General features: G+C 39.0%; 1 protein-coding gene across 1 annotated transcript in view; it reads right to left on the bottom strand.

Annotated features, from left to right (window-relative positions):
* Positions 1-25345, bottom strand: part of HACD2 (3-hydroxyacyl-CoA dehydratase 2) — a 94501-nt gene that overhangs the window by 15726 nt on the left and 53430 nt on the right. The window contains exon 4 of the mRNA XM_007106260.2: positions 11603-11691. Within this exon, the coding sequence (XP_007106322.1) occupies positions 11603-11691 (89 nt within the window). The remainder of the gene's footprint in view (positions 1-11602; positions 11692-25345) is intronic.

Genomic DNA, 25345 nt, shown 5'->3' with positions numbered 1-25345 from the left:
GGCCACAACAGAGGGAGGCCCGCATACCACAAAAAAAAAAAAAAAAAAAAAAAAAAAAAAAAATCCATGATAGGGTACATGGTAAACAAACCAGAAAATAATATTCCTTTTCTATGGAAAATGCGAGTTATATATTAATATTCTTCCCCTTTAAAGGAGAAAAAAATGTGCATCTACATAGATTTTTCTTAACCTACAATGACAAAGGGAACTGGTTAAAAAATTATTTCCATTACAACACAATAACTAAGGACTAATTTTCGATATGGATGATGGCCTAGTTAAACATTTTGGCCTACGAAAACAAGTCTTGGTCATGAAATTAACTTTTCTGAACATGCAACGAGAAAAATGTATAAGCATGCGGTAAACAAGTAATGCATGATCAATTCTATATTTATGACAGACATGCAGGTCTGAATGCTAATGTGTTCCCATTAGTCCAACTTTAATGCTACTATCTGCTCAGCCCATTTCCTGGGAAACATGAAGGAAGAGTGGCAGGTTCCTATAACTAGCCTCTTCTCCAATCATTGCAACTCTTGAATTAAACAGACCTCCAGGCTTCCAGGCTGCATATCCTTATCTCTCCCGGCCTCAGCTTCCTCATATGGAAACTGAGGTAATATTTGCCTTTGCATGGTTGACGTGAGGTCAGAATAACCTATCAAATGCTTAGTAAAATGCTAGCCATTTAATATACACCAGTTATTACTATTATTCCATGAAAGAAAAATTCAATTCAACAAATCTGTATTGTTTCTACTATCTATGCTAGCCACTGCTGGGACCCAGTACAGGTTGGTGGCTGCCTCTTAGGCTTAATTAATTACCAAGATAATATTTTGTTTGTTGTTGTTTTGCTTTCTGTTGTTAAGTGTTAAAGGCATTAGCCTGTACCAACTCTGGGATATCTAAGGATCTCACCAGCTGCTAGCCTTTCCCAATGTTCTTCCTGAGTTCTGTTTGATTTTCTCACCTCCAAAGAGCACATTATTAACTGAAAAGTTTTCATGCAACTATTTCCTTCAACCAAACTCAAGCACGAGGACTGCATCAGAATGGGGTCATAATTAGTCCCACCTTGATCATATATACCCAATATAGTCTAATTATTCTATGAAGCAATAGTCCTTTAACTACAGCAAGACAGCCCGAGAACAATATTCCCAGCAGTAGGTTACTGTGGCCCCATAGGGAGAGCTGGGGCATACTCACCCCACTGTCTGCCCCAGACCTCTAAATGTATCATCCTAGTGTGCCCACCCAACACTCTAGAGGGGACAGGATTGATCACTGTCAGAAATGTAACTGACATGGTCAAAAGAACATGAAATTGGCAATATACACTGTGAAATGTCAAGGTTCTTTTGTTCTATGATGGTTTAAGAATTGCAAAAATGTCCGTAAGACAGAAAATAAAAACAAAGATCCCAATGAAAACAAACAAAAAAACCAAGGCTATAATACCATCTCCTGGAGCATAAATATTAAAACAATGTCCCATGATCCTGGTCCACAGATATTTTGAGTTTGTACAGGGCTTTAAAAAATAGTTGAGCCAGTTTTTCAAGTGAGAGATTTCACATTAAAAAAAAATCTGTATTTCTGCTTTTTCTTAAAAGAGCAACTGCATAACACTCGATCGATTTGCCAATCACTAGCTGAGGTGAGCACGGCCTTTCTTCTGAGATGACGTACACCCTCTAGTCATCATATCTCTTTGAACTTTCCTTTAACACCCACCCGTGGGACAGACATCTGGTGCCAACTGATAAGTCTGCTACAGATGGCAAAGTGCTACACAAATGTAACATGACTATTTGAAAAACTCTAAAGTTTTTAAAACTATTAAGTAGTATATAAAAATTTGGTTAATTTGATTAGTTTTTACACTTGAAGCTCTCAACTTACACTTCTTTGAAGCAGCAACCTCAATATAAGATTCCCTAAACTTGACCTAAAAAGACAGCACCAATGCAGAAGGCAAAAGAGATGCATGATTATCGAGTTTTTGGTTATCCTGGTAATTTTTTTGCCAGAGCAAAACAAAGTATAGTAAAGGGGAGAAGATGCAATACAAACGATTATGGCAGCAATTTAAAGAAAAAACAAGTTAAAAGTCTTTAATGCATCAAGCCTAATAATTAGTATCCTCCCTCCCTTCCAAATGCAAGCATACCCTCAGCATGCTTCCACACACAACCACACGTGTGTATCAAGTCACGTCTTACAAATTCCCAAAGCGCACCAGGGTCACTTCAGACTGGAAAAGGGTCCTCTCTCTGGAAAATGCAGACGACTTAGTAATATGCTTTATTTTATCCATAATGCATCACAGCTTTTAAATGAGAGCTTCTTGACTATACAGGGCTTCTTGATATGGGTAGGTAAAAAAGGTTATTGAACCCTCTTCCCAGAAGCAATAGAAATACACTTCATATATATTTCAGAGGAGCAGGGGGATAAGGATGATTTCTTCAGGTTCCCCTGTCATCTTCAAGATTCCCACTGAGACCAGTTACCTGTTGCATTCACTGTGCAGGTCAACTGTCAGGAGACTGAATGTACTGGTATTCTTGACAATTTATATATTTTTAATTAAGTTATCTGATTCACCATATTTATGCTGAAAATACAGTTATACTGAAAAAGCTATAGCATATAAAGGACCGATTTGGCAAAGGAACAGATAATTTAAGAGACAGTTCCTCCTCCTACATATTAAAAAAGTTTTCCAATGAATATTTATCAGTGCTTTAAAAATGCCACTCATTGTACCGTGGAGCACACCTGTTTAAAAGTAGTTTATAGCTAATAATTTTTAACTTTCCTTGACTTTGCTGACATATTTTAGCAATGCTCACGACGTATGCCACCAGCTCACTTTTACAGTGTGAAATGAGAATCTCTGAGCTCACTGGGATAATAATGTTGACTATATTTCTATGGTATCTTTGAACTCAAACAGGAGAGAAAAGGCCTGTGAAATGGTTTTCAAAAAAGGCAAATGTGGGACATGTTATCATGGTGAATCCACTGCAAAGGCCAAACTGCAGGTCTCTGAAAGGTAAGGTCTATATGGCCTCCTGCCTCACCAGTTAATCAACTGCTACCTCTGCAAAAGATGAGAATACCATCCACAGTGTTTCCCACACCTGCAATCAGGATTTTTATGACAATTTAACCTAGAGTACTAAAAAAAAATCCCCGGATTTAAAGAACACAGCATACCAAGTATACCATATAAATTTCCTTGGGCTACTTTTTTTTTTTTTTTAAATCACACAGTCATGCACATATGAGATAAAATATATGGAACCTAAGTGACTGAAATAAAGAGAATCGTAAATAATATTACACTGAACAACTACAGCTACACTGTCCGATACAGTAAACTCCAGTCACATGTGGCTATTTAAAATTAAATTACATTAAAATTCAGTTCCTCATTCACTCTAACTTCATTTCAAGGGTTCAATATGTGTTCACATACAACTAGTAGCTACTATATCGAACAGCACAGACACAGAACATTTCTGCCATTACCAAAAGTTCCTTTGTACAGTCCTGGGATAGAGGAAATATCCAAAAGAAAAATGCTGGTAACCAACATGTTTCTCTCACTATATGGGACCAAAAAGTTACCCTTTTTGGCTTGAAATAAACATCTGAATTCACTTCACTTTCAAACCATGGATGAAAACTGGTTTGACTGTCAAATTCACTTATTGGTAACTCTCCACTGACAGTACAACTTGACAGCACACTTCTATGACACAGGCTTACTACTCTGCATTATTTATTCTTCAACTCAAGCTGATGACATATTACCAAAGCTGAAACCACTTAGGCTCTCAGCCTGTAAATCTCATCTCAGGTGCTTCTTTGGGAAACTACTATTTTACACGCAGGGTAACTTTTTTTTTTCTTTCATCATTCTCATTCCTATTCCATGACAGTTTCCTAGTGCCAAAAGTCAAACATCTTTGTTAATCTCAGGACTCCAAGTATCCAGATTTGGTTCTAAACAGGCTTTCTACTATTTCTAAGTAGCAGCAATTACATATATTAAGATACTACCCAATAGTATGAAAATGTCTTATGCTTGAAGAGGATTCATTCCAACAATGAGCTTCTGTGTCAGAAATTTCATTATCAGAAATAGAAGGAAAAAAAATTAGGAGGAAAGTAGGAGACACCACTGACATATCCAGAACATCAATTAAATGGGGGAGAAGGGTTTTAGCATAAATATTTTAAAAGACTAACTGAACTGTAAATGCACTGGGAAACCCAAGATCTGGAAGTTCTGGGGCAGAGGGAAAGGAAGAAGCCAATAGTGCTCAGGCCTGAAAGGGGAAGTCTGGACTGGGCAGGCTGGGGCAGGTCTGGCTTTGAGTCCCAGAGGAACCTCATAGAGTGGGGCACTTTCCTTTGGAGCTGACAGGTCAGGCCCTGGCCCTTCCTGCCCTGAATGACATTCCCCCAAATGAAAATAACCATGCAATCTTCCAGGGAGTTTGTCTGGTTTAACTGCTCCCTCTCGTGCCAGAATTGAGGAATGGGAATGGATGATGTCAGATTTAGCCCTTGAGGTACGAAAGCAAAAGAAAAGATCCCGAGAAACTTCAAGTGTGAGGGTGTTTATGGGGCAGGGTCACCAATGGAGGAGGGTGCAGTGGAGGACAGCCAAGAGGAGAAAAAGATTAACATTAAACACAAATGAAACTGATTTCCTGATTTTGCTGGGCCTGGAACAACTGACAAAGGGGGCTATGTTCTTGTAGGATGTAGTGGTAACACTCACTTGTACGGTTTAAGATGTTTTATTTTATTTTAAACACAACTGACTTAATTATCAAAGAACAGAGTATAATACATTTTGAACAAAGGAGTGCCACTGAAGTTTTCCAAGGACTACAAAAGAACTAAGACAATGGGAGAAAGATGCAACATGGAACATCAGAAGTGAACCTACACTGAACCCAAAAGGATCTAAATATTTTGCAATAAAATTTTTATACACGGTTCAAGAAAACGTTGGAAAGGGACAGAAAAACACTGAGAGAAAAACAGACAACCTGATTTTGCCAAAATCACCTACGCTAAATATATTCAATGTCAAAGTGAACCATCCAGCCTTGAGAAAAGTAACACTATCTTTAAGTGTCCATTATTAACAGATGTGGCAGTGGCATTAAAGTACTGCTACATCTGTCTTGGAGATGTCTAAAGTCTGACAGTGTCTGATTAACAATCAAATAATGAGGTTTCCTACCTTTAGGCGAGGTGCTAATTTTAAAAGTGAAGGTGATGCAAATCCACCTACAGAAATATTTAAAATAGAAAGTAAGGGAATAGATGGAGTAGGGTGGAGAACTTTAGACATTTAGCACTCAAGGGGCCAAAAGATACTGAATGTATCCCAATGTCCTTTGCTAACTGAGATGGAACGTCACTGTGGAAATGGCCTGGGCTAGAAGACAGTGGCGTGGCTTCTGGTCCAAGCACAGTACCCAAGGAGGGAACAACGTGCCCCAGATGCAGCCTCTCAGCTCCTCATCTGAATGATATGGATAAGAAGGTGCCCTTCCAGCCTAACCGAAAGCCCATGTTCATGGATGGCCATTAGGGACAACAAGGAGCACGTGCAGCCACGGGAAACATGCTAACAAGAGAAGCAACCTCAAGAGGCAGCAAGAGCATGAGTGCACCGCGGACCCAGCTGGAGGACCCAGCAGAGAAGAAAAAACCTATAATGCAAAACAACAGGAAAAGGATCGTGGAGTCTCCTCCAGGAAAAGGATCGTGGAGTATCGAGGATACCACTGTCCTTAGTCCTTTAGCTTCTACAAGAGTGAAAAAGGAGAGGAAAAGAGGAAGAAAAAAAAACCTGTGTGGCATCTATGAAGGAAGTAGCATTCCTTCTGAAGTGCAACTGCTTTATAAGGGGTTTCAGAAGCTGCTCAGCAAAAAACTGCATGCTAGAGACCTTGATTTCTAAACACTGCTGCCTTGTTTTCATGTATTCCTCTCAGTTAATCTCCACAAAAACTCTGTGAAATGAGCAGGACAGATATCAGTATTACCATGTCACAGATGAGAAAAACAAGGCTCAGAAAGTTGAGGTGCACTGTCCTAAGCCACAGGGTAAGTGTCGAAGTGCACACTCACCAACTCCACATGAAAATTATGGCTGTTAAGCCTCCATGTTCTAGAATACTGAGTTTGACTTACCTAGAAAATAACAAAAGTGTCCAAGGAAGATGACATTTCTTGAGAAAACCGAAGAAGAGAGATGTTTATGCAGTATTTCCTTGGGTGGAAACGTAACGATCTACCTGGAATCATAAATGATCTACCTGGTGGTGTTGGCCAGGCAACAAGAAGCACCTGCCCAGGATGGAGCCCTTCCCTCCAACCCGCCCCCCAAACAAATGATGCTTTAGCTTCTTTAATGCCGTGGTTTCAAATCTGCCTCTGACTTCAAGGTGGGCCCCTCAAGCTTCCTCTTACATGCAGTGAGCCTCAGCTCCACAGACACTAGATTTTGGAGAAGGCACCAGAAACTCCACAGTCCCTCCACTTAGCTGGGTAAGGGAACTCCAGGCTTTCATTCTCTAAGAATGAGACTATGGCTCTCAGATTTGGGACAGAGATGGTGAAATTTGGTTAGGTCTCGAGGAAACTAAGCAGAAATGGGAAGTAAAATCAAGAAAAAAGAAGGGCAAATAAAATTACAGCACAACACTACAGTTTCTTAGAGCATTTCTCAAACCTTAGAATTCATCAAATTATCCAAGGAGCTTAATAACAGTGATGATTCTCTATCTCCACTCCCCAAAATTCTGCATCAAATGTGGGGCGGGACCTGGAAAGTGCATTAAGAAGCCTTCTGGTAATTCTGTTCCAAATAGTCCATAAACCCCAGTATGAAAAATAGTCTTGGAACTTTCAAGGAGAAAGGCCAATTAATTGGAGGGATTTAATCAGAGTGTCCTAAAATGAGCACTAAAAAACCAGAGAAGCACATGGGCAAAGTGTTGCAGACAAGCACCCAGGGCCTACAGTTGATTTGTACATTTCACATGTAGACGATCTGAGTGGAGAAGCATATGCATGTGGTATGACAGAACCGCTGAGGAGGAAGAGTGCTTCTGGGTCTGAAATGGGGGTTTTCAACTCCACACAGGATAAAGAAAGTATGGTTAGCACACAAAAATAAGGATGTGTTTACATCACATTTCTAACCGGTGAGAGCAAGTTCTGATGCAGTGGGAAGACTGTGAATTCAGAAGTCTGCTTTTCAACTCTGCCATTTGACAGACAGTCATTTGCCTCTTTAGCTTCCAAACTTTAAATGAAGACTACAACCTACCTCAAGAGACAGTTGTCAAGAGTGAGTAATTATAACACATTTTAATAAAGCCCTCTGTAAACTGTAATGCATCAAACAACAAAAAACAGCATAATGATAAAGAACTGGAGGTTACTAACTTTCTTAAACACTGATGGCAAGCTTTTTGTAGGCATCTTGCTGAGAAGTTAGCAGAGATGGCAGATTAAGTGTTACAAAGCCCAGTGGGCATGCCAGAAAGAAGTGGGAAACAGCTGACTAGTGAAATCAGGAGAATTTACAGAACATTCCAAAGGAATGTGGGCACACATCCTTTTCTCCAGTGGTGGCAGAGGGTGAGGAAGAAAGGAGAGAAGGCTCAGCACTCCAGGGTATAGTCTATTTTACACAAATTACCGCTAGTAAAGTGTCAAAGGTGTTTGTTGCACTTAGGCTAAAGTCACAGTGAGAGCGTAAAGTGTCGAAGGTGTTTGTTGCACTTAGCCTAAAGTCACAGCGACAGCCCAGCAACTTCTTACTCAACCGCTGCCCATGGCAGTGACCTGGGACTTCTGCTCCAAAAACATGGCGATCTTACACTAAGAACTCCGGAAAGGATGTGTGTGGGCTTCTCCAAAGAGGGCTGGGCTAGGAAAAGGGACAGTGGCTTACCTGTGTGTCCAGGAATCTGGGGCTTGGCTTAGCTACTTTTGGACAAGGAAGAATATGTGCCCTGTGGACTTGTCTGTTTCTGATGGGGGGGTCATAGTGAGGGACAGAGGTGGCATCTCCCACTGCAATTCACTCTGAAAAATGTCAATCTTTTTTCAGTTCAATGAGGAGACAAAGACACAGACCCAAACAGAGGGTGAGGGGAACAAATGCCCATAGAGGCCTGATGTGGCAGTAGCAGTGGCCAGCCTGGCTAAGGAATGGGGAGGAAGCCAGTTCAGTTCTGGAGGTCAGGTGGGAAAACTGGAAAGGAAACAGGTTAGCTAGAATTTCTGATTCCCTCCTGTATCCCTCAAACCCTATGTCCCACCCTGAGCTTGTCTGTTTTATCAGAAGTTTTACTTTGCTTATATAAAAAGTCCTTTTAAAAGGAAAGAAGTGGGAAGGTTATTTGCTATGTTAGGTCAAGAAAAAGCTTTTGAGCATAGAGACATTTTTTCTTTAATATCCTGCTCATCAAGGTGTCCTGCTAGTGATGGTGGGTCCTTATACATCATAAAAGAAAACCACCTGATCACCTTTTAGTTCTATGATATACCTGGCGACATCTATATGACTAGCATTCCATGCAGTAAAGAATTATAATGACAAATAAGCATGCATGTCCTAAAGGGCGTCTTAAAAGAAAATATACCTCAAATATGAAAAAAGTAGTAACTAGTCTTAAAAGGTATACAGGTTATACCTTAGTACATCATGTACAATTACAGAAAACAAGGGGAATGAGCATAGAAAATATAAGCAGGCCAGAGAGGGTGGAATAAGAGTCCAAATCCAAATGTAATGATATGAAAATGAAGAATCTGTGTCCACTTTAGAGTGAAATATGATGTAAAAACAAATTGAGAATGAAAGTAGAGTACTGTGAAAAGAATTTGAACATTACTATGAGAAAGTGATATATATTTTATGAAGCAGTTATTTCTGAGGTCAATTTCCCTATGCATTAGTTATGTGATTCCCACCATTAAAATAAACAAAGCTGGATATAAAGAAAATACAGATATTTTAAAGATGTTTCAGTAAAACAGAAGAATGGAAGTTTAACAGGGAAGCCATATGTAATGTTGTATAGAACAAACTGAATTATAGCTAACATGAAACTACGGCAGGAAAAATAGCCTTTGGCCAAGAGAAGGGGGTGAGGAACAGGTCACAGACAGCAGACTGGCCTCTGAAATGCCACAACAACAGGTTTTCAAATTAGCTATTAGCAACTTGGGGTGGGCCAGGAGGGAATCTACTGCCATAAACAAAATGATGAATGGGTTCTTTTCAAAGAAAAGGGGAATGAGGAGAAAAGAAGTGTGATCTTGGAACAGCGAATACTATTTATATTTACGTGAGAAAGGAGTAAGTCAATTAATCAATAGGGTATATGTGAAAAGAAGAGGACCCAAGAGGTGACAGAAAGACAATAAAATTTACCACATTCCTAAGAAAATGATATGTTAACAATAGTACAAACTGGGTAAGTTTGGTTGCAGAGAAACAATTTTGAATATGCAAATCTAACAAGCATATAATTTAAATTACTGTAAGGCTCAAATATGACACTACCTGTGAAACCATCTGTTAAATGTCAAGTCTGTGCATCTGGCAGGCAGGAGGTTACTGAGGGCAATGGCCAGGTCGACATAGCTGTAATCCACAGAGACATTTAATAGCTTTCTAATCCAAGCTGTCTTCCTGCTCTGCCCAGGAAATCCTGGCAAATGTTGGTAACATCAATATGGTAACAACTGCTTAACTTGAAATGTAATCATTTTTGATTTACTTGTCTACCACCCAGTTTGCCAGAAGTGCTAATAAGCAGAGGAGTGGTTATTGAAGCAGAGGAGAGGAGAAGCAGAGGCCATGAATAACCCATCACCTGGAGCATTAGTTCCTGGACACCTAGTGTCTGACTCTACTGGCAAACTGATTAAACACTCCAGATTTGAAAACACTCTATCTTCATTTAACTATAGAAAGTACATAATTACCTGTTTAAGAATATAAATGAGTTACTATTAGGAAGAAAGTTCAGGTCACTTAAGACTATTGGGAAATTAAAAATTCCAGTTGCTGGTTAAAATGGAAAAGACAGAGTGTACACACAAAAGTAAAGGAGGAAGAAATACAGGTTAAAAATGATTTATAGAAAGAACTTTGAAACCAATGAAAACAATAACTTTTCCTTACTCCAGAAACAATTAAGAATGAGGTCAAGGGGCAATATGCTACATTAGGATTTACTTGCCTGCTTTTGACTTTTTTTTTTTTTTAGATTTTAGATTATTCTAAAAAGTGATCATGTAAAAGTAAGAGATTGTTTTACATTCTTCCTACACAGAAAGTGTAGACAGACATCTTCAAGGAGTGAAAGAGCTTAAAAGAAAAAGTCTGTGAATCTATAACAAAAACAATAACTTAGCTTAGTCAATTTTGCTTAAAAACTCATTAGCTATGTGCATTTTTCTATATATCATATGCCAATACAAAGTTTAAAAAGATCATTAGTTAAAATACAAATGAAACTGTCTAAATAAATCCTGAAAAACAAAATGTTTTGACAGAGATTTCAGAGTAATAGAAGACAAAGAAAAAAACAGAATAATGCTAACGAATTAGCACATTTCATGAGGCTAAAGAACCCAGTAATGCTGGTGATAAGTTACTGGGACTGGAAAACTGAAAAATGAATCTTCCTGGTGGCTACAGGTACTCTTCCTCATGATGACGTTAGCAAGTAATAACTGATTTTTAAAAAGTCGAAAACATACTGGAAAACAATTCCCTTCCCTGATACCAGAAAATGAAAGCTTAGTTGTGGATTTACACCCATTGTAATGATGTCTTTCTACCTCCAGTTCTTACAAGAAGCATCCCTGGGCCTGCCCAGGTATCCACCACCCCAGACCTCCAGCAGAGGGTATCTACCACTCCAGACCCCCAGCAGAGGGTATCTACCACCCCAGACCCCCAGCAGAGGGTATCTACCACCCCAGACCCCCAGCAGAGGGAATCCACAGATCCCTGGGCCTGCCCGGGTATCCACCACCCCAGACCTCCCAGAACCACTAGACTCAGCACACTTGGGAATTCCATTAACCCTGGTGGGCTGGGTGGAAACAAGTTTGTTTCTCCTGGTCCTACAAAGATTGGACTGTTCTGGGAATGAATTAATGTCCCTCACTTCCACAATGGTCCCATTACAAGGATGAAGATGTCCAGAGTTTATGGTGCTGGATCCAAACAAGAAAGCAGAAAAATATAACTGAGGTGCAGACTACATCCATACCAGCCAAATCTCCAAGGGAACTGAGATTTCAGGACTTTGTGTAATCAGTCTTCTCTTTACAACACTGCATATTTGGGGTATGTTTCCCACTAGTAACCCAATTCCTACAGTACAAGGGATTTTTATCTGGGCTATACTGATATGACCTGGAGTTCCATCTTTAGCCATAACACACATGTGAGAAAGAAAAGTTGACTAACGTTTGTTAAAGCTGATAGTATTTTATTTTTGTCAATTTAAACACTTACCTCTTTGACGCTATGTGTTACTGCCCATATTAAAAAAACTCTTGACATCACCTGGAAAGAAGTCAGGACAACAGAAGATGGAACAATTCCTGAAAGAAATTTTAGGATGGGTAAATAAATGTATTGTACTAAGTTTCAAAACGTAATAGATTTTCTAAAACATCCAAATTTTAACGTTTAAAGCCAAAACCATCATGAGCAACTGAAACTTATCTACATTGCTATATAGACTATGTTTTCCTATGTAGTCAATATTAAAACTTTTTTCCTCCCTCAAAACAATAAAATTGTTAATGGCAATAGCAAACCACAGAATCTAGGTACCTTTCGTAGGTCTTTCAAAACCACTTATACAGGTACAGAAAATAAAACCACTGCTTAATCTTTAAAATGAGACATTGAAAGTTCCTTTTACAATATGCGTTTCAAAAATGAACAGGCAACTATGGAAGGAAAATCAATGGTATTTGTGTCACTGGAATATTGGAAGCTCCTGGATATCAGACTTGATATGATACACTATCTAATGGTTAAGTTGGCATCTTTTATAACCCACTTGAAGATTCTGCCAACAAGTGGACAAAATCAAAGTTTATATACCATTTCTTCTTACCTTGTTCTTAACAGTAAGCATTGGTACAATTATATTCCCAATGTTCTCAAGTTATAACACTGGAATCACATTTAGTTACTTTAGATAATCATCAAGTTCTGCTAAGTTTACATTTCTTTGGCTTCTCCCTTCAGTTCCTACAACCACAATCTAGAGACTAGCCACCACCATTAGGTAAAATTCTTCCCTCCTTTAATTCATCTTAAACCCAGCAATAAGTCATTATCTGAAAACATTCTCCTATCTTTGTTAACTTTACACTGGCAAGGAACTGCTACAAAAATAAAATCTGGAAGCAGAATTATGGGTATGCAGTCCAGTAGCCCCTCCACCATTTCTCTCTGGTCTTACTGCTACCAGCAACTAGACTTACCAACTTCCTGGACCTGTCAAGTTGCACGTGGGCAACTCCACACCTGCCAGGAACCCCTCATCACGGGTTGTAAATTCTTCTTCCGATTTAAAACTAACCTCATCTTCAATACATTCAGTGGACTATCCCTGATCAATTTTCATTCTTCTAAGCCCTCTAAAATACACTCAAGACTTCTAGACATTTACATAGTTGGACAAACTACAACTTGCCAAAAGACCATGTGCAAATCATATAACGCTCTATAGGTTTGGCTATGAAAGAAAATTATATCTTAGAATGAGTTTTAAAGAAGATCTGGGTTTTGAAGAGGTAGGGTTTGGTTCTCAAAAGCAAGTAAAATGGACATGTCAAGCACAATGCCTGCCATATAAAGATGCTCAATAAACCTTTGTAGAATGAATAAAAGAAAAATATAAATGTATGGACATATAAATCAATGGAATAGAACTGAGAGTCCAGAAATAAACCCTCACATTTACAGTCACTTGATTTTCAACAAGGGTGCCAAGACAAGTCAATGGAAAAATATTTATCTTTTCAACAAATGGTGCTGGGACAATTGGATATCCACATGCCAAAGAATGGAGCTCGGATACTTTCTTACACCATATATAAAAAGTTACTCAAGGGCTTCCCTGGTGGTGCAGTGGTTGAGAGTCCGCCTGCCGATGCAGAGGACACGGGTTCGTGCCCCAGTCCGGGAAGATCCCACATGCCGCGGAGCGGCTGGGCCCGTCCTGTGCTCCGCAACGGGAGAGGCCACAGCAGTGAGAGGCCCGCGTACCGCAAAAAAGAAAAAAAAAAAAAAAAAGTTACTCAAGATGGATCAAAGATCTAAATGTAAGAGGTAAAATTATAAAACTCTTGGAATAGAGTTATTTACATAGATGTAAATTTTGTGACCTTGGATTAGGCAATGGTTTATTAGATGTGATACCAAAAGCACAAGGAAAAAAAAAAGGGCTTTATCAAAATTAAAAACTTATGTGCTTCAAAGGACACCATCAAGAAAGTGAAAAGAAAACCCCCAGATAGGAGAAAATATCTACAAGTATACATAATAAGGAAATATATAAAAAATATATAAAGAACTCATAATTCAACAATAAAAAAAACTACCCAATCTAAAAATGGCAAAGAATTTGAATAGACATTTTTCCAAAGAAAATATGCAAATGGTCAATAAGCACATGAAAAGGTGCCCAGCATCATTAGGGAAATGCAAATTCAAATCATAATGAGATACAGTTCACCCCCACTAGGATGGCTATCATTAAAAAGACAGATAACAAGTGGTGGTGAGGATGTGGAGAAGTTGGAACCCTCATGCATTGCTGATTGGATTAGAAAATGGTGCAGACACTCCAGAAAACAGTCTGCCTCAACATGTTAAATACAGAATTACCCTATGACCCAGCAATTCCACTCCTAGGAATATATATACCCAAGAGAAATGAAAACATATGCCCACACAAAAACTTGTACATGAATGTTTGTAGTGGTATTCATATTAGCCAAAAAGTGGAAATATTACAAATGTCCATCAACAGATGAATGGATAAATAAAATGTGGCAAAGCCATACAATGGGACATTAGAAATAAAATAAATAAAAAGTAATAAATAATAAAAGGAAATGAAGTAATGATACATGCTACAATATTAATGAACCTTAAAGCATTATGCTGAGTGAGGAAGCCAGTTACAAAAGATTACATGCTGTATGATTCAATTTACATGAAATGTCCAGAGTACGCAAAATTATAGAGACAGAAAGTAGATCAGTGGTGACCTGGGACTGGAAGGTTAGGAAGAAAATGGAGAGTGACTGCCAGTAGGTACAGGGTTTCTTTTTGGGGTGATGAAAATGTTCTAAAATTGATTATCATGATGGTTGCATAACTGTAAATATTGAACTGTACATTCTAAATGAATGAATGGAATGATATGTGAATAAACCTTTTATTTAAAAATATGTACGAATGAAGTACAGAGCCTGATGATATAATATGTAATACTGCCAAAGAGGCTAATTAGTGAGTCAAACATTAAGTGTATATACTTAGCCAGATCACATTTCAAATAAGAAAAACTAAAAAAGATTGACAAACAAAAAGTTTTCCTAAATGAGTTACTAAGGACTTGCCACTCAAGGAAAGATCACCACTCTTTCTAGCTTTTTTTTTTTTTAACTCATAGACCAGGCTCATCACATCAAAACATGATTTTTTCCCCCTTTTATTTCTGCTCTTTCTTTTTTTACCACTGAAACAATGGGCTAGACTGCTAATGGTCTGAGCAGTGCTCCAGGGTTGCTGCTATATTTGGGTAGGGATCAAAAAAGTCCAGGATCTGGACCTCAGATTTCCAAGTTCAAAAATCTAATTTTATGCCACTCACGAGCAAGAACTAGGCTCTTGGGAGACTGACTCATTAGTCAAATCCTAGTTATTTAATAAACCAAAATGTCAATTTATTCACTTGTAATAGAGGCACAGCCTTTGTAATTACTAAACGTCTGGGATTTTAGAGACCCTCATATAGGGGTGCTTTTTTCTGCTGTCAAAATCAGAATGCTTTGTAAGTGTGACTTTAAACAGAGGCATCTGGGAGATCTGAAGATGAATATCACAATTCAGTTATATACAGCTTTACTAATTATCCCTTCTCTACTATAAAGCTCCCTTTTCTAGGAAACATGAATATTTATATATGTTTCCCTTTTAAAAGTGCTAAACAAAAATTATCTGATTGCTTTCCGTAAAAGTAAGTTTTGGTAACCGAAAACAAAGATTTACTTTTCTGGTAAATTTCCCACCAGTCTTTTCTTCTAAGTATATTTTTAAATACAGTTCAACTTCTATTGTTTATACTCTTTGTGGTTTGCTTTTCTCATATAACATTTTAAGAAATTTTCTATCTTACAACATATTCTTCAAAATTTTTAACTTGATTCATAATATTCCTTTGAGTTGAATATATTTGTTTACCTATTCTCCTTCTGTGACACATTTAAATTGCTCCAATCGCTTGATGCTATAAATGAAGTAATGCAGTATTACAAATAACACTTAAAATTTTTTGAGGCTGGGCTTCCCTGGTGGTGCAGTGGTTGAGAGTCCGCCTGCCGATGCAGGGGACACACGTTCGTGCCCCGGTCCGGGAAGATCCCACATGCCACGGAGAGGCTCGGCCCGTGAGCCATGGCCGCTGAGCCTGCGCGTCTGCAGCCTGTGCTCCGCGACGGGAGAGGCCACAACAGTGAGAGGCCCGCATACCGCAAAAAAAAAAAAAAAAATTTTTTTGAGGCTTAGACCCTTTTTTTAAAAAAAAGGATTATTTCCTTGGGACAGTTCCCAGAGGTATAACTGCTGGGTCAAATGGCATGAATGCCTTTAAAGCTCTTGAAATATACTGCCAAATTGCTTTCCAAAAAGTTCTTATCATTATACACTCCTGGGCTTCCCTGGTAGCACAGTGGTTGAGAATCTGCCTGCCAATGCAGGGGACATGGGTTCGAGCCCCGTGAGAATCTGCCTGCCAATGCAGGGGACATGGGTTCGAGTCCCGGTCTGGGAAGATCCCACAGGCCGCAGAGCAACTAGGCCCGTGAGCCACAACCACTGAGCCTGCGCGTCTGGAGCCTGTGCTCCGCAACAAGAGAGGCCACGATAGTGAGAGGCCTGCACACCGCGATGAAGAGTGGCCCCCGCTTGCCGCAACTAGAGAAAGCCCTCGCACAGAAATGAAGACCCAACACAGCCGAAAATAAATAAATTAATTAAAAATATATATATACACTCCCACCAGCAGCATACAAGAGTGCCTGCTTTAGCACAGCCCCAGCAGTAAATTTAAATCTTAGTAAGTTAGGGAATAAAAAGACTATCAATGCTTTCTAATTTGATGCAGATGCAGAGATGTTTCTGGCTTTGCCTGCAGGTGCTTCTGCATTCCCTATCCAGGGAATCTGCCTAGTTAGGCACCTGAATTTTTTCCAAGTGATGCCATCCATACCAACTCTCACTTAGCTTCTATAGCATATGAACCTACCTCAATGAGTCACCCAGCAAATAGCACTTCTGGCCCTCACCTGACAGCCCAATCTCAAAATGCCTCCTCTAAGAGATCAGTAAAAAGGCCAGTGGGAGGAACGAACCCTTTCATAGGGAAGACCATCTGAAGTCCAGGAGCTCCAAGTTTATCCTTGGATTCAAGCCAGACAAACAATAGAGGGCCACACAGATGAAACATATTATTTTAGCTCTGAAAAGAACTGACATCACTGAGTTGGGTTTATTGTTATCATCAGGTCGGTTTCATAAGAACTGGTTAAAAAATTATTACCTTATTTGCTGTAGGAATGGTATGAAGTGTAACATCCACCCTATCACTCAATGCCCCTTCTATAAAGCCTCAAGTGGGAAATTTGTTTAAAAACTTAATGTTAAGAAGTGTTTGCTCCTCTCCTCTCCTCTCATCATTCCTCTCCAATGATAAGAATTATATAACTCAGTTGCCCTTTTCAACTTGGTAGTCAGAAAGTTTCAAGCCAAATATGAAGCATACTACATTACTATATTTTGTGTTTAAGTTACCACAAATCCTTGTGGAATGAGGAATATAGATAAGACAGACCAGATCCTCTTTCTTTTCTAGACTTCTTACAGTCGATCCCACTGTGTTAACATTCGTTATACCATTACCCTTTATTTGAATACAATGTTCATTAACATAGCATGTTTAAACTACCCAAACCGCACATTTTTTTTTTTTATTGTTTACTGCTTCAATTGGTTGTTTCCAAATGACGGAGAGATTCTGCAATCTTATCAGTAAGCTATTACTAGATCAAAATTCATTCAAAATGATTACTAGATATCTATTATTTGTTAATTTAATTCAACAAACATTTTTGGAGTACCTACTCCGAGCCAGGTACTGTTCTTCATGCTAGGGTTACAACAGTGAAGGAAATGTCCCTGCCCTCATGAAATTACACTCTCAGGCTATAACTGATTTACTTTGGGATAGCTTTTATTTTTAGCACGTTTTCCCTGAAGTTGATGTGAGGCTACTAAACATTTGTAAATTGGAAAATGGCACTGGTGCTTCTTGGTTTCAGAAAGATATGTCTGTCAGCAGTGTGAATCTTTGGCAAGGCAAGGTTATAAATTGAGAAACAATTATGAGAATTTATGTTGAAAAGGCAGTGAACTTTTGAAGCAAAACACTGGCAGATAAAAGAAACACAGGCACTTGTGTGAGTGCACATAATACGTAAAAGCTGTATAAAGGGGATTCGGCAATCAGTTTCTTGTTTCTCCAGAACCAGGGTGCTCTGAGGACTCTCCAAACAGTTGAGCCCTGCAAAGCTGAGTAGCACTAGAAATCCTCCCTGCCTGGTGCAACCCTCATATGGGCCAGGGTAGTGGGATTGGGAGACTGGCTACATATGACCAAGACCAGGTTGAAAGTTAAGTACAGGAAAGGCAACACAGGCTGGGAGCAGAGTAGGATAGTGTTCAGATGGAGCCCACTACCAAAGCAAGAAAGGAGACACAAAATTGGTGCCAGAAATTAAACTAAATGATGGAAACTGAAATCAGAATCTCCCTACTGAAATTCCAAATCCATTGAACTAAAAGTAATAAACATTAAATAACAACAACAAAAATCACTAGCAGCAACCAGAAAGGAATGCGGTACAACTTTGTGCCATATATTTTAAAAAGTGCTAGCCAAGAAAGGATTATTGCACACCTCCTGCTTTGTTCCCAACTCCCAGAAAGTGATATTGGTGAATCAACAAAATCGCAAGAATTTTCACTAACAGGCCTAGATTTGGAGAGAAACTCAAATTTCTGACTGGAGTGTGACAGACGTGGAGGCTGGAAACTGATGGGGAAGTAACTAACTGGAGCCACCTCACAGATGCTAACTAAGCCTTTCAGACCCCACAGAGTTGGAAGACAGGTACAAAGTTCCCTATGAGGACAGGATATACTTTCTACAGGGTTGAGGAATCCCAGGATGAAGTGATTAAATCTCAGAAGAGAAGGAAGAGCTCACGTGTTTTTAAATAAGGAATTCGTTCACACTGTTCAAAACTTTTAAAGTATAAAAAGATACACAGAGAAAAGTCTCCCTCCCAGTTCCATCCTACCACTCGGGTGCCTTTCCTACAGGCAACCAATTAATTTTTTGTCTATCATTCCAGAGATATATTTTAGGTATACAACAGCAAATATATAAGTCAATGTATAAAGATACATTTATACACAGTCTTTTTCCAATTTTTTCCATAATGACAGTCTTTTCTTCTTTTAAAAATATCCTGATGATCTTTCTATATCAATATATGCATACACTGTTTTAATTACTGAGGCTTTATTGTTTTAATATCTGTGTACTCTCCTAAGCCCTACCACCATTCCCTCAGCATGTAGAAAAATACATAAATCAGGAAAACCTTCACCCTTAAACTGTAGCTTAGAGGGGAAGACAACTGAATCTTAAATACTGTGGAAATGCAGTCAGGGAGGATTCAGTAACACAGCAAATAAAATGGCTGGACAGGGCTGCTTGCCCTTTAGCAAGACAAAAAGACATGGCAACCATATGAACATAATGCAAGAAAAAAACAAAGCATGCATTGATGGCAGGAAGAGAATTCAGATAGATTCGAAGCACAAGAAGGATCTGAGGCGCCACTGCTGGCTTTTAAGATGGAGAGGCCATGGGCTTCCCTGGTGGCGCAGTGGTTGAGAATCTGCCTGCTAATGCAGGGAACACGGGTTCGAGTCCTGGTCTGGGAGGATTCCACATGCCGCCGGTCAACTAGGCCCGTGAGCCACAACTACTGAGCCTGCGCGTCTGGAGCCTGTGCTCCGCAACAAGAGAGGCCCGTGCACCGCGATGAAGAGTGGCCCCCGCTTGCCACAACTAGAGAAGGCCCTCGCACAGAAACGAAGACCCAACACAGCAAAAATAAAAAATAAATAAATTAATAAACTCCTACCCCCAACATCTTAAAAAAAAAAAAAAAAAGATGGAGAGGCCATGTGCAAAGACTGGAGAGCCGCATCCAATGGCTGAGAGCAACCTCAGGCCAATAATCAGCAAGGAAACGGGACCTCAGCACTATAACCACAAGGAACTGAAATCTGCCAACAGCTTAGCAGCAGATTTTTCCCTAGAGTCTCCAGATAAGAACCCAGCCCAGCTGATACCTTGATTTTGGCTTTGTGAAATCTTAAGCAGAAAACACAGCTGAGCCCACTCAGACTTCTAACCTATAGAACTATGAGCTAATAAAGAGGTGCTGTTTTAAGCCCCCCCCAAAAAAAAATTAAATCAAGAATAAATAAAATAAAGCATGCACTGCATTTAGGGGAAAAGTCAAAGATTAAAGCAACTGGAAGGAAGATAATAATTACAGAAGACAAAGACAATCCAACACAAGAATAATTGTTATCCCCAAAGTAGAAAACCCAATATATGGAACAGAAAATGTATTTAAGGGTGTAATCCAAGAAATGAAAGAACTAAATTTGTACTGAAAGAATACACTGTATCCCAGAAAACAACCGATAGTGAATAAGTAAAACCAAGAACTTTCTTGGTTAAAAAAAATAATACTTTGGGGGGGCTTCCCTGGTGGCGCAGTGGTTGGGGGTCCACTTGCCGATGCAGGGGACACAGGTTCGTGCCCCGGTCCGGGAGGATCCCACATGCCGCGGAGCAGCTGGGCGCATGAGCCATGGCCGCTGGGCCTGCGCGTCCGGGGCCTGTGCTCTGTGGCGGGAGGGGCCGCAACGGTGAGAGGCCCGCATACCGCCACAAAAAAAAACAAAAAACAAAAAACAACTTTGGGATCCGGGAAAAAAAGCAAGTTACCTACAAAGTGGCAAGAAAATCAGCCTGGCTTCAGACTTCTCCACAGCAACATTCAATGTCAGAAGACAATGAAGCAACACTACAAAGGTCTGAGGGAAAGAAAGTATGTTCAAGAATATTACACCCAGACAAGATGTCATTCTAGTGCAATGGCAAAAGGTAGACATAATGCCACATAATGACATAATGTCACATAAAGTCACATAATGCCTATGTGACTGACCCTGAGAAACACATGCTGTCAGAAATTCAGCCAAACAAGATATAAATCAAAATAAAGAACTCAGGAATGGAGAAGTCATGGCAAAAGGGCCCATAGTAGGCAATGAATCCATTCACATATAACACCAAGACAAAACAATTATGGTAATTATGGTTATAGAACAGAGTGTAAATGCTTATAATTTATAATATTATTAAATTAGTAACAATTTAAAAATGGAGTCAGGGAAGAAGAGATGGGAGAATTAAGAGATATTGCCTAAAATATTGCTAAATGTAATTCTAATCTAAATTTTTTCATAATCTTTTGGTTAAACTTTAAGGGGCCTTTTAGTAAATAATGTATCTCTCATGGTTAAAGGTTTTATACCATATTCTTTTTTATAAACTCAATAATTTAAATGAAAAATAGCATGTATAGCATGAGCTATATAACTTGATTTTTCTATCCATCTACTTTTTCTTCCTTATATTAATATATATGTGAAAAGAATGCTCCCTGGGATGATGTTTATCTAATATAAATGACAATTAGCACTACTGGTACAATTTTTAAAAAACTTTATGTACTTTTACACATTGTTTGAACTCATAAAAAACATGAGTTAAAAAATTTAAATTAATAAAATCATCATTCTTAACAAGAAATGAAACATTTGGCATCAGCAAAAGATAATTCTGGAATTGAACTAATTCCAATCTTAAATAGGAATTTTCTTAAATATTTTCTCTTAGAGTACAAGCTATTCTTAGGGAAACAAAATATTTCTGGCCAAAATGAAGAGAAGGGTGGGAGTATGAAATTCAAGGAAGAAGATTACTGGCTTCTTTTGTTTTTGTTTTTTAAAGAAGAATTATCAGAAGATCAATTTTCTTTTCTTTTTTTCCAGAACATAGAAAACTGGCCATGCCTCTTGGGCTTGCAGCACCTAGCCCCCTCAGAAAGAAATTTTCAATATACTTATCATAACCACACTTACTTTATTGAGCTCTGTCAAAAGAAATTTCTGTCTTACGCTGAAATCAACAGCAAAATTATGGTATTTATATGATAAGCTCTGGATTTATTTGAGATTGGCATTTCGAAAAGATACACTAAACTCTAAGATGGCATTACATTTTGGGTTAAAAGGATAATGTTACTAAGTGCTTGCTTTTTACCGAATTGAAATGGATATAAAGGAGAAGCATAAGAAATCAGGTACAATGATACTTCATGTCTAGCATTGGGAAAAACCATGCAGTTAGAATGAAATCTTTTCCCTTTATGTGACAAAACTTTAAATACAGAAGTGCTTCTCACACTGGGGCATGTATACCCCAAATATATGCTTTAGGGTCCAATCCAGCGACATGCTACTAGCAGTCAACTTACTCAAACTCAACAGTATGAACTCAACCAAAAGAAAATAAGATAGAAAAATAACTTCATGCGGGCAACTTTACCCAGCATTTCACAGTGTGAATGTGTGCACCGGAGTGAGTGGTGGTCTCGGGTCTCCTGGCCATGTTGATTGTGATTTTACTGTTCAAAGATAATATAATATTCATCTAATGAGGTCCTAAATGCGAGCCAATTATTTTACCCGCATTCAAATGAAGGAAAAGTAAACACTTTCAACACTGGAGGGAAAAGTGCCTGTGCTGGACTCACTGAGAGTCGATACTAAGTTGTACTGTTGTATGAACAATTTCAGGTGTTTTTCATTGGAATTTTACCTCTACATAAGCAATTCCACTTTAGAAGACAAAGCCACAGGATATATATAATGCGTCTTCATGGTTCATTAATTTTCCCTGAAATTCAGGGGGGGGAGAATCCATTTTTACATTAAAACATAAAGAAGGGGACTTCAAAAGTGTTTCATATTTATGGCAACTTATCTGGTCTTTACTCTCAAACCCCTGGAGAGGAACTATACTCCTCACAGATATTAGGCAGCCTTGAGAAAAGCTGGAAAAGCACTATGATACATAATAAAAATATAAGGTAGGAAGTTGAGCGCATGGGAAAAAGGGGTAGAAAAAAAATCTCTTGAAACCATGGGAGAAATCAATACCTAAATGGATGTGGTGAAGGCCTGTATACTTGCTTGGGGCAGAACACAAACTTGGCTTAGAGCTCCTGTATGACTAATGTAACGAGAGAAAACAATCCACGTGTAATTTCAGTGTACATGAAAAAAACAGAACCAAGTGGCTCATTTTTGTTTTGTGTTTTTTTTGGCCGCGCCACCGGGTATGCGGGATCTTAGTTCCTCGGGATCCCGATCCGACCAGGGATCAAACCCGCGCCCCCTGCATTGGAAGCGTGGAGTCTTAACCCCTCGATTGCCAGGGAAGTCCAGGGGCTTGGTTTGAGCATGTACTTACACATAAAATGGCTTTGACTACAGTAGTAATTTCAAGTTTACTGGATGTCCTCTATACACTTTTCTGTTTGTTTTCACTGTTTCCTGTTTCAGATAGTCGGCTCTCAGAGTGTCTGCCACTAGCTTGCTCTTCCTCTTAACTGAGGTTCTTACATGTAAAAAGTAACAATAAACTGGCTTTAAGAGATCCAGAGGCCTCTGAAGGAAATGAGCTCTGGAGGGTTTTATCAAATATCCAGGGACATTTTTTCATTTGTTTGTTTACTTTTGGGGTCTCCATTTTTTAACAAAGTTACTGAAAGTCTAATCTCTGAATGAGAGCAAAATATAAACATTAAAAAAATGACACATTTCCAACCATTCTGAAGATAACATATTATAAAAGGGTGACACATTTTGAAAAAGATGAAAACATAAAAATATTAAAAGCCATTCTCAAAGAGGACACAACAAGTCAATTATAAGTCATGGAACCTCACTCAAACCTCTATATTATAGTTAGCATTCCAATAGCAAATTGCCACCTGATTAGTTTTACTGTTCATAGAGCTGCAGGTGTTTTAGATCAGACTGTTAAGTGCAGCCTTGAAATGGGGATAGTTCATATATATTTCACCAGCAAAACTACATCATAAGCTTTTCTTAAAAAAAAAAATTTATTAGTATCTCTATTTTTACACTTATCAAGTTTTGTCTTAATATACTTATGAAAATTCTATTATGTAAAGCTTTTTCAAAAGGCTGAACCCAATCTGATTGTCACTTACTGGAAATAACAAGCTCTAATGTCAAGTTTGAGAGTATAATCATTTCCTTACTACTTGAAAAAACCAACAATCACAGGATTTCACTTAAGCAAACCAAGAAATATACTTCTGCTAAACCATGTTCTTTCTCAGAGTTCTACCAAACCCTGTGAGTAGGGAAGGAAGATTGAAGATGAAGTTTAACTTTACTAGAAGGTTGTGAAAGAAGGCTTTCTTGGGAAAGATTCTTTATTTAAAAGAGCAAGTAACCACAAGGGTTATTTAAATATGGTGATCTTTAGCTAAGAAAATCTTGGCTGTCAGAGTTGGAAAGGATCTAAGAGATCAAGTTCGACTCAGTTCTTGATAGATGAGGAAACTGAGGTGTGAAGAGGTAAAGTGACTTGCCAAGCTTACATGATAGTTGAATACAAAAAATTAATATTTATGTTTAAAATTTGGTGGTTATTCACAAAGAAGGTTAATTATTGGTCAATATATAGCTATAAGAGAATTAAAGTATTAGCAACCAATATGACCAAAGGTTAACATTCGAAGCATATAAAGACACAATTGTTTTTGTCTTTTAAAAAATCAAGACCCGGGCTTCCCTGGTGGCGCAGTGATTGCGCGTCCGCCTGCCGATGCAGGGGAACCGGGTTCGCGCCCCGGTCTGGGAGGATCCCACATGCCGCGGAGCGGCTGGGCCCGTGAGCCATGGCCGCTGGGCCTGCGCGTCCGGAGCCTGTGCTCTGCAACGGGAGAGGCCACAGCAGAGGGAGGCCCGCATACCACCAAAAAAAAAAAAAAAAAAAAAAAATCAAGACCCTAATGGACAAATAAGCAAAGGGCATAAGTAGATAATTCACACAATAAAGAACATAATAAACAAACATGGAAGTATATACAATTTCATAATTAGCAAAAAAGTAAGAAACGAGTAAACTATGATTTTATATGATTAACTTAGTGAATATTAAAAATAATCCTTTGCAATTCAATTTGGCTTTTTTTTTTTGGCCCCGCCCTGCAGCATGTGGGATGTTAGTTACCCGACCAGGGATCAAACCAGCGCCCCCTGCAGTGGAAGCACAGTGTCCTAAACACTGGACCACCAGGGAAGTCCCAATTTTGCAATATTTTTGTTAAAAGAAATCTGCATACTCTTTGAATTAGTAACTACATGTGAAAATGTATGCAAAAGGCATAATCCAAAGACTAAAAAGTTCACATATCAACAGATACTGGTTGAAAAATTAATATTTAAAAATGGGGACAACCTAGACATTTTCCACTGGGAGGCATGACAATACACCTAATTCAATGAGATATTTTGTCATTAAAAAATATCAGTGAGGGCTTCCCTGGTGGCGCAGTGGTTGAGAGTCCACCTGCCGATGCAGGGGATGCGGGTTCGTGCCCCGGTCCAGGAGGATCCCACATGCCGCGGAGCGGCTGGGCCCGTGAGCCATGGCCGCTGAGCCTGCGCGTCCGGAGCCTGTGCTCCACAACGGGA

Source organism: Physeter macrocephalus, chromosome 1 (assembly GCF_002837175.3).
Source record: "Physeter macrocephalus isolate SW-GA chromosome 1, ASM283717v5, whole genome shotgun sequence".
Lineage (NCBI taxonomy): Eukaryota > Metazoa > Chordata > Mammalia > Artiodactyla > Physeteridae > Physeter > Physeter macrocephalus.
This window is presented reverse-complemented; position numbering and strand designations above follow the sequence as displayed.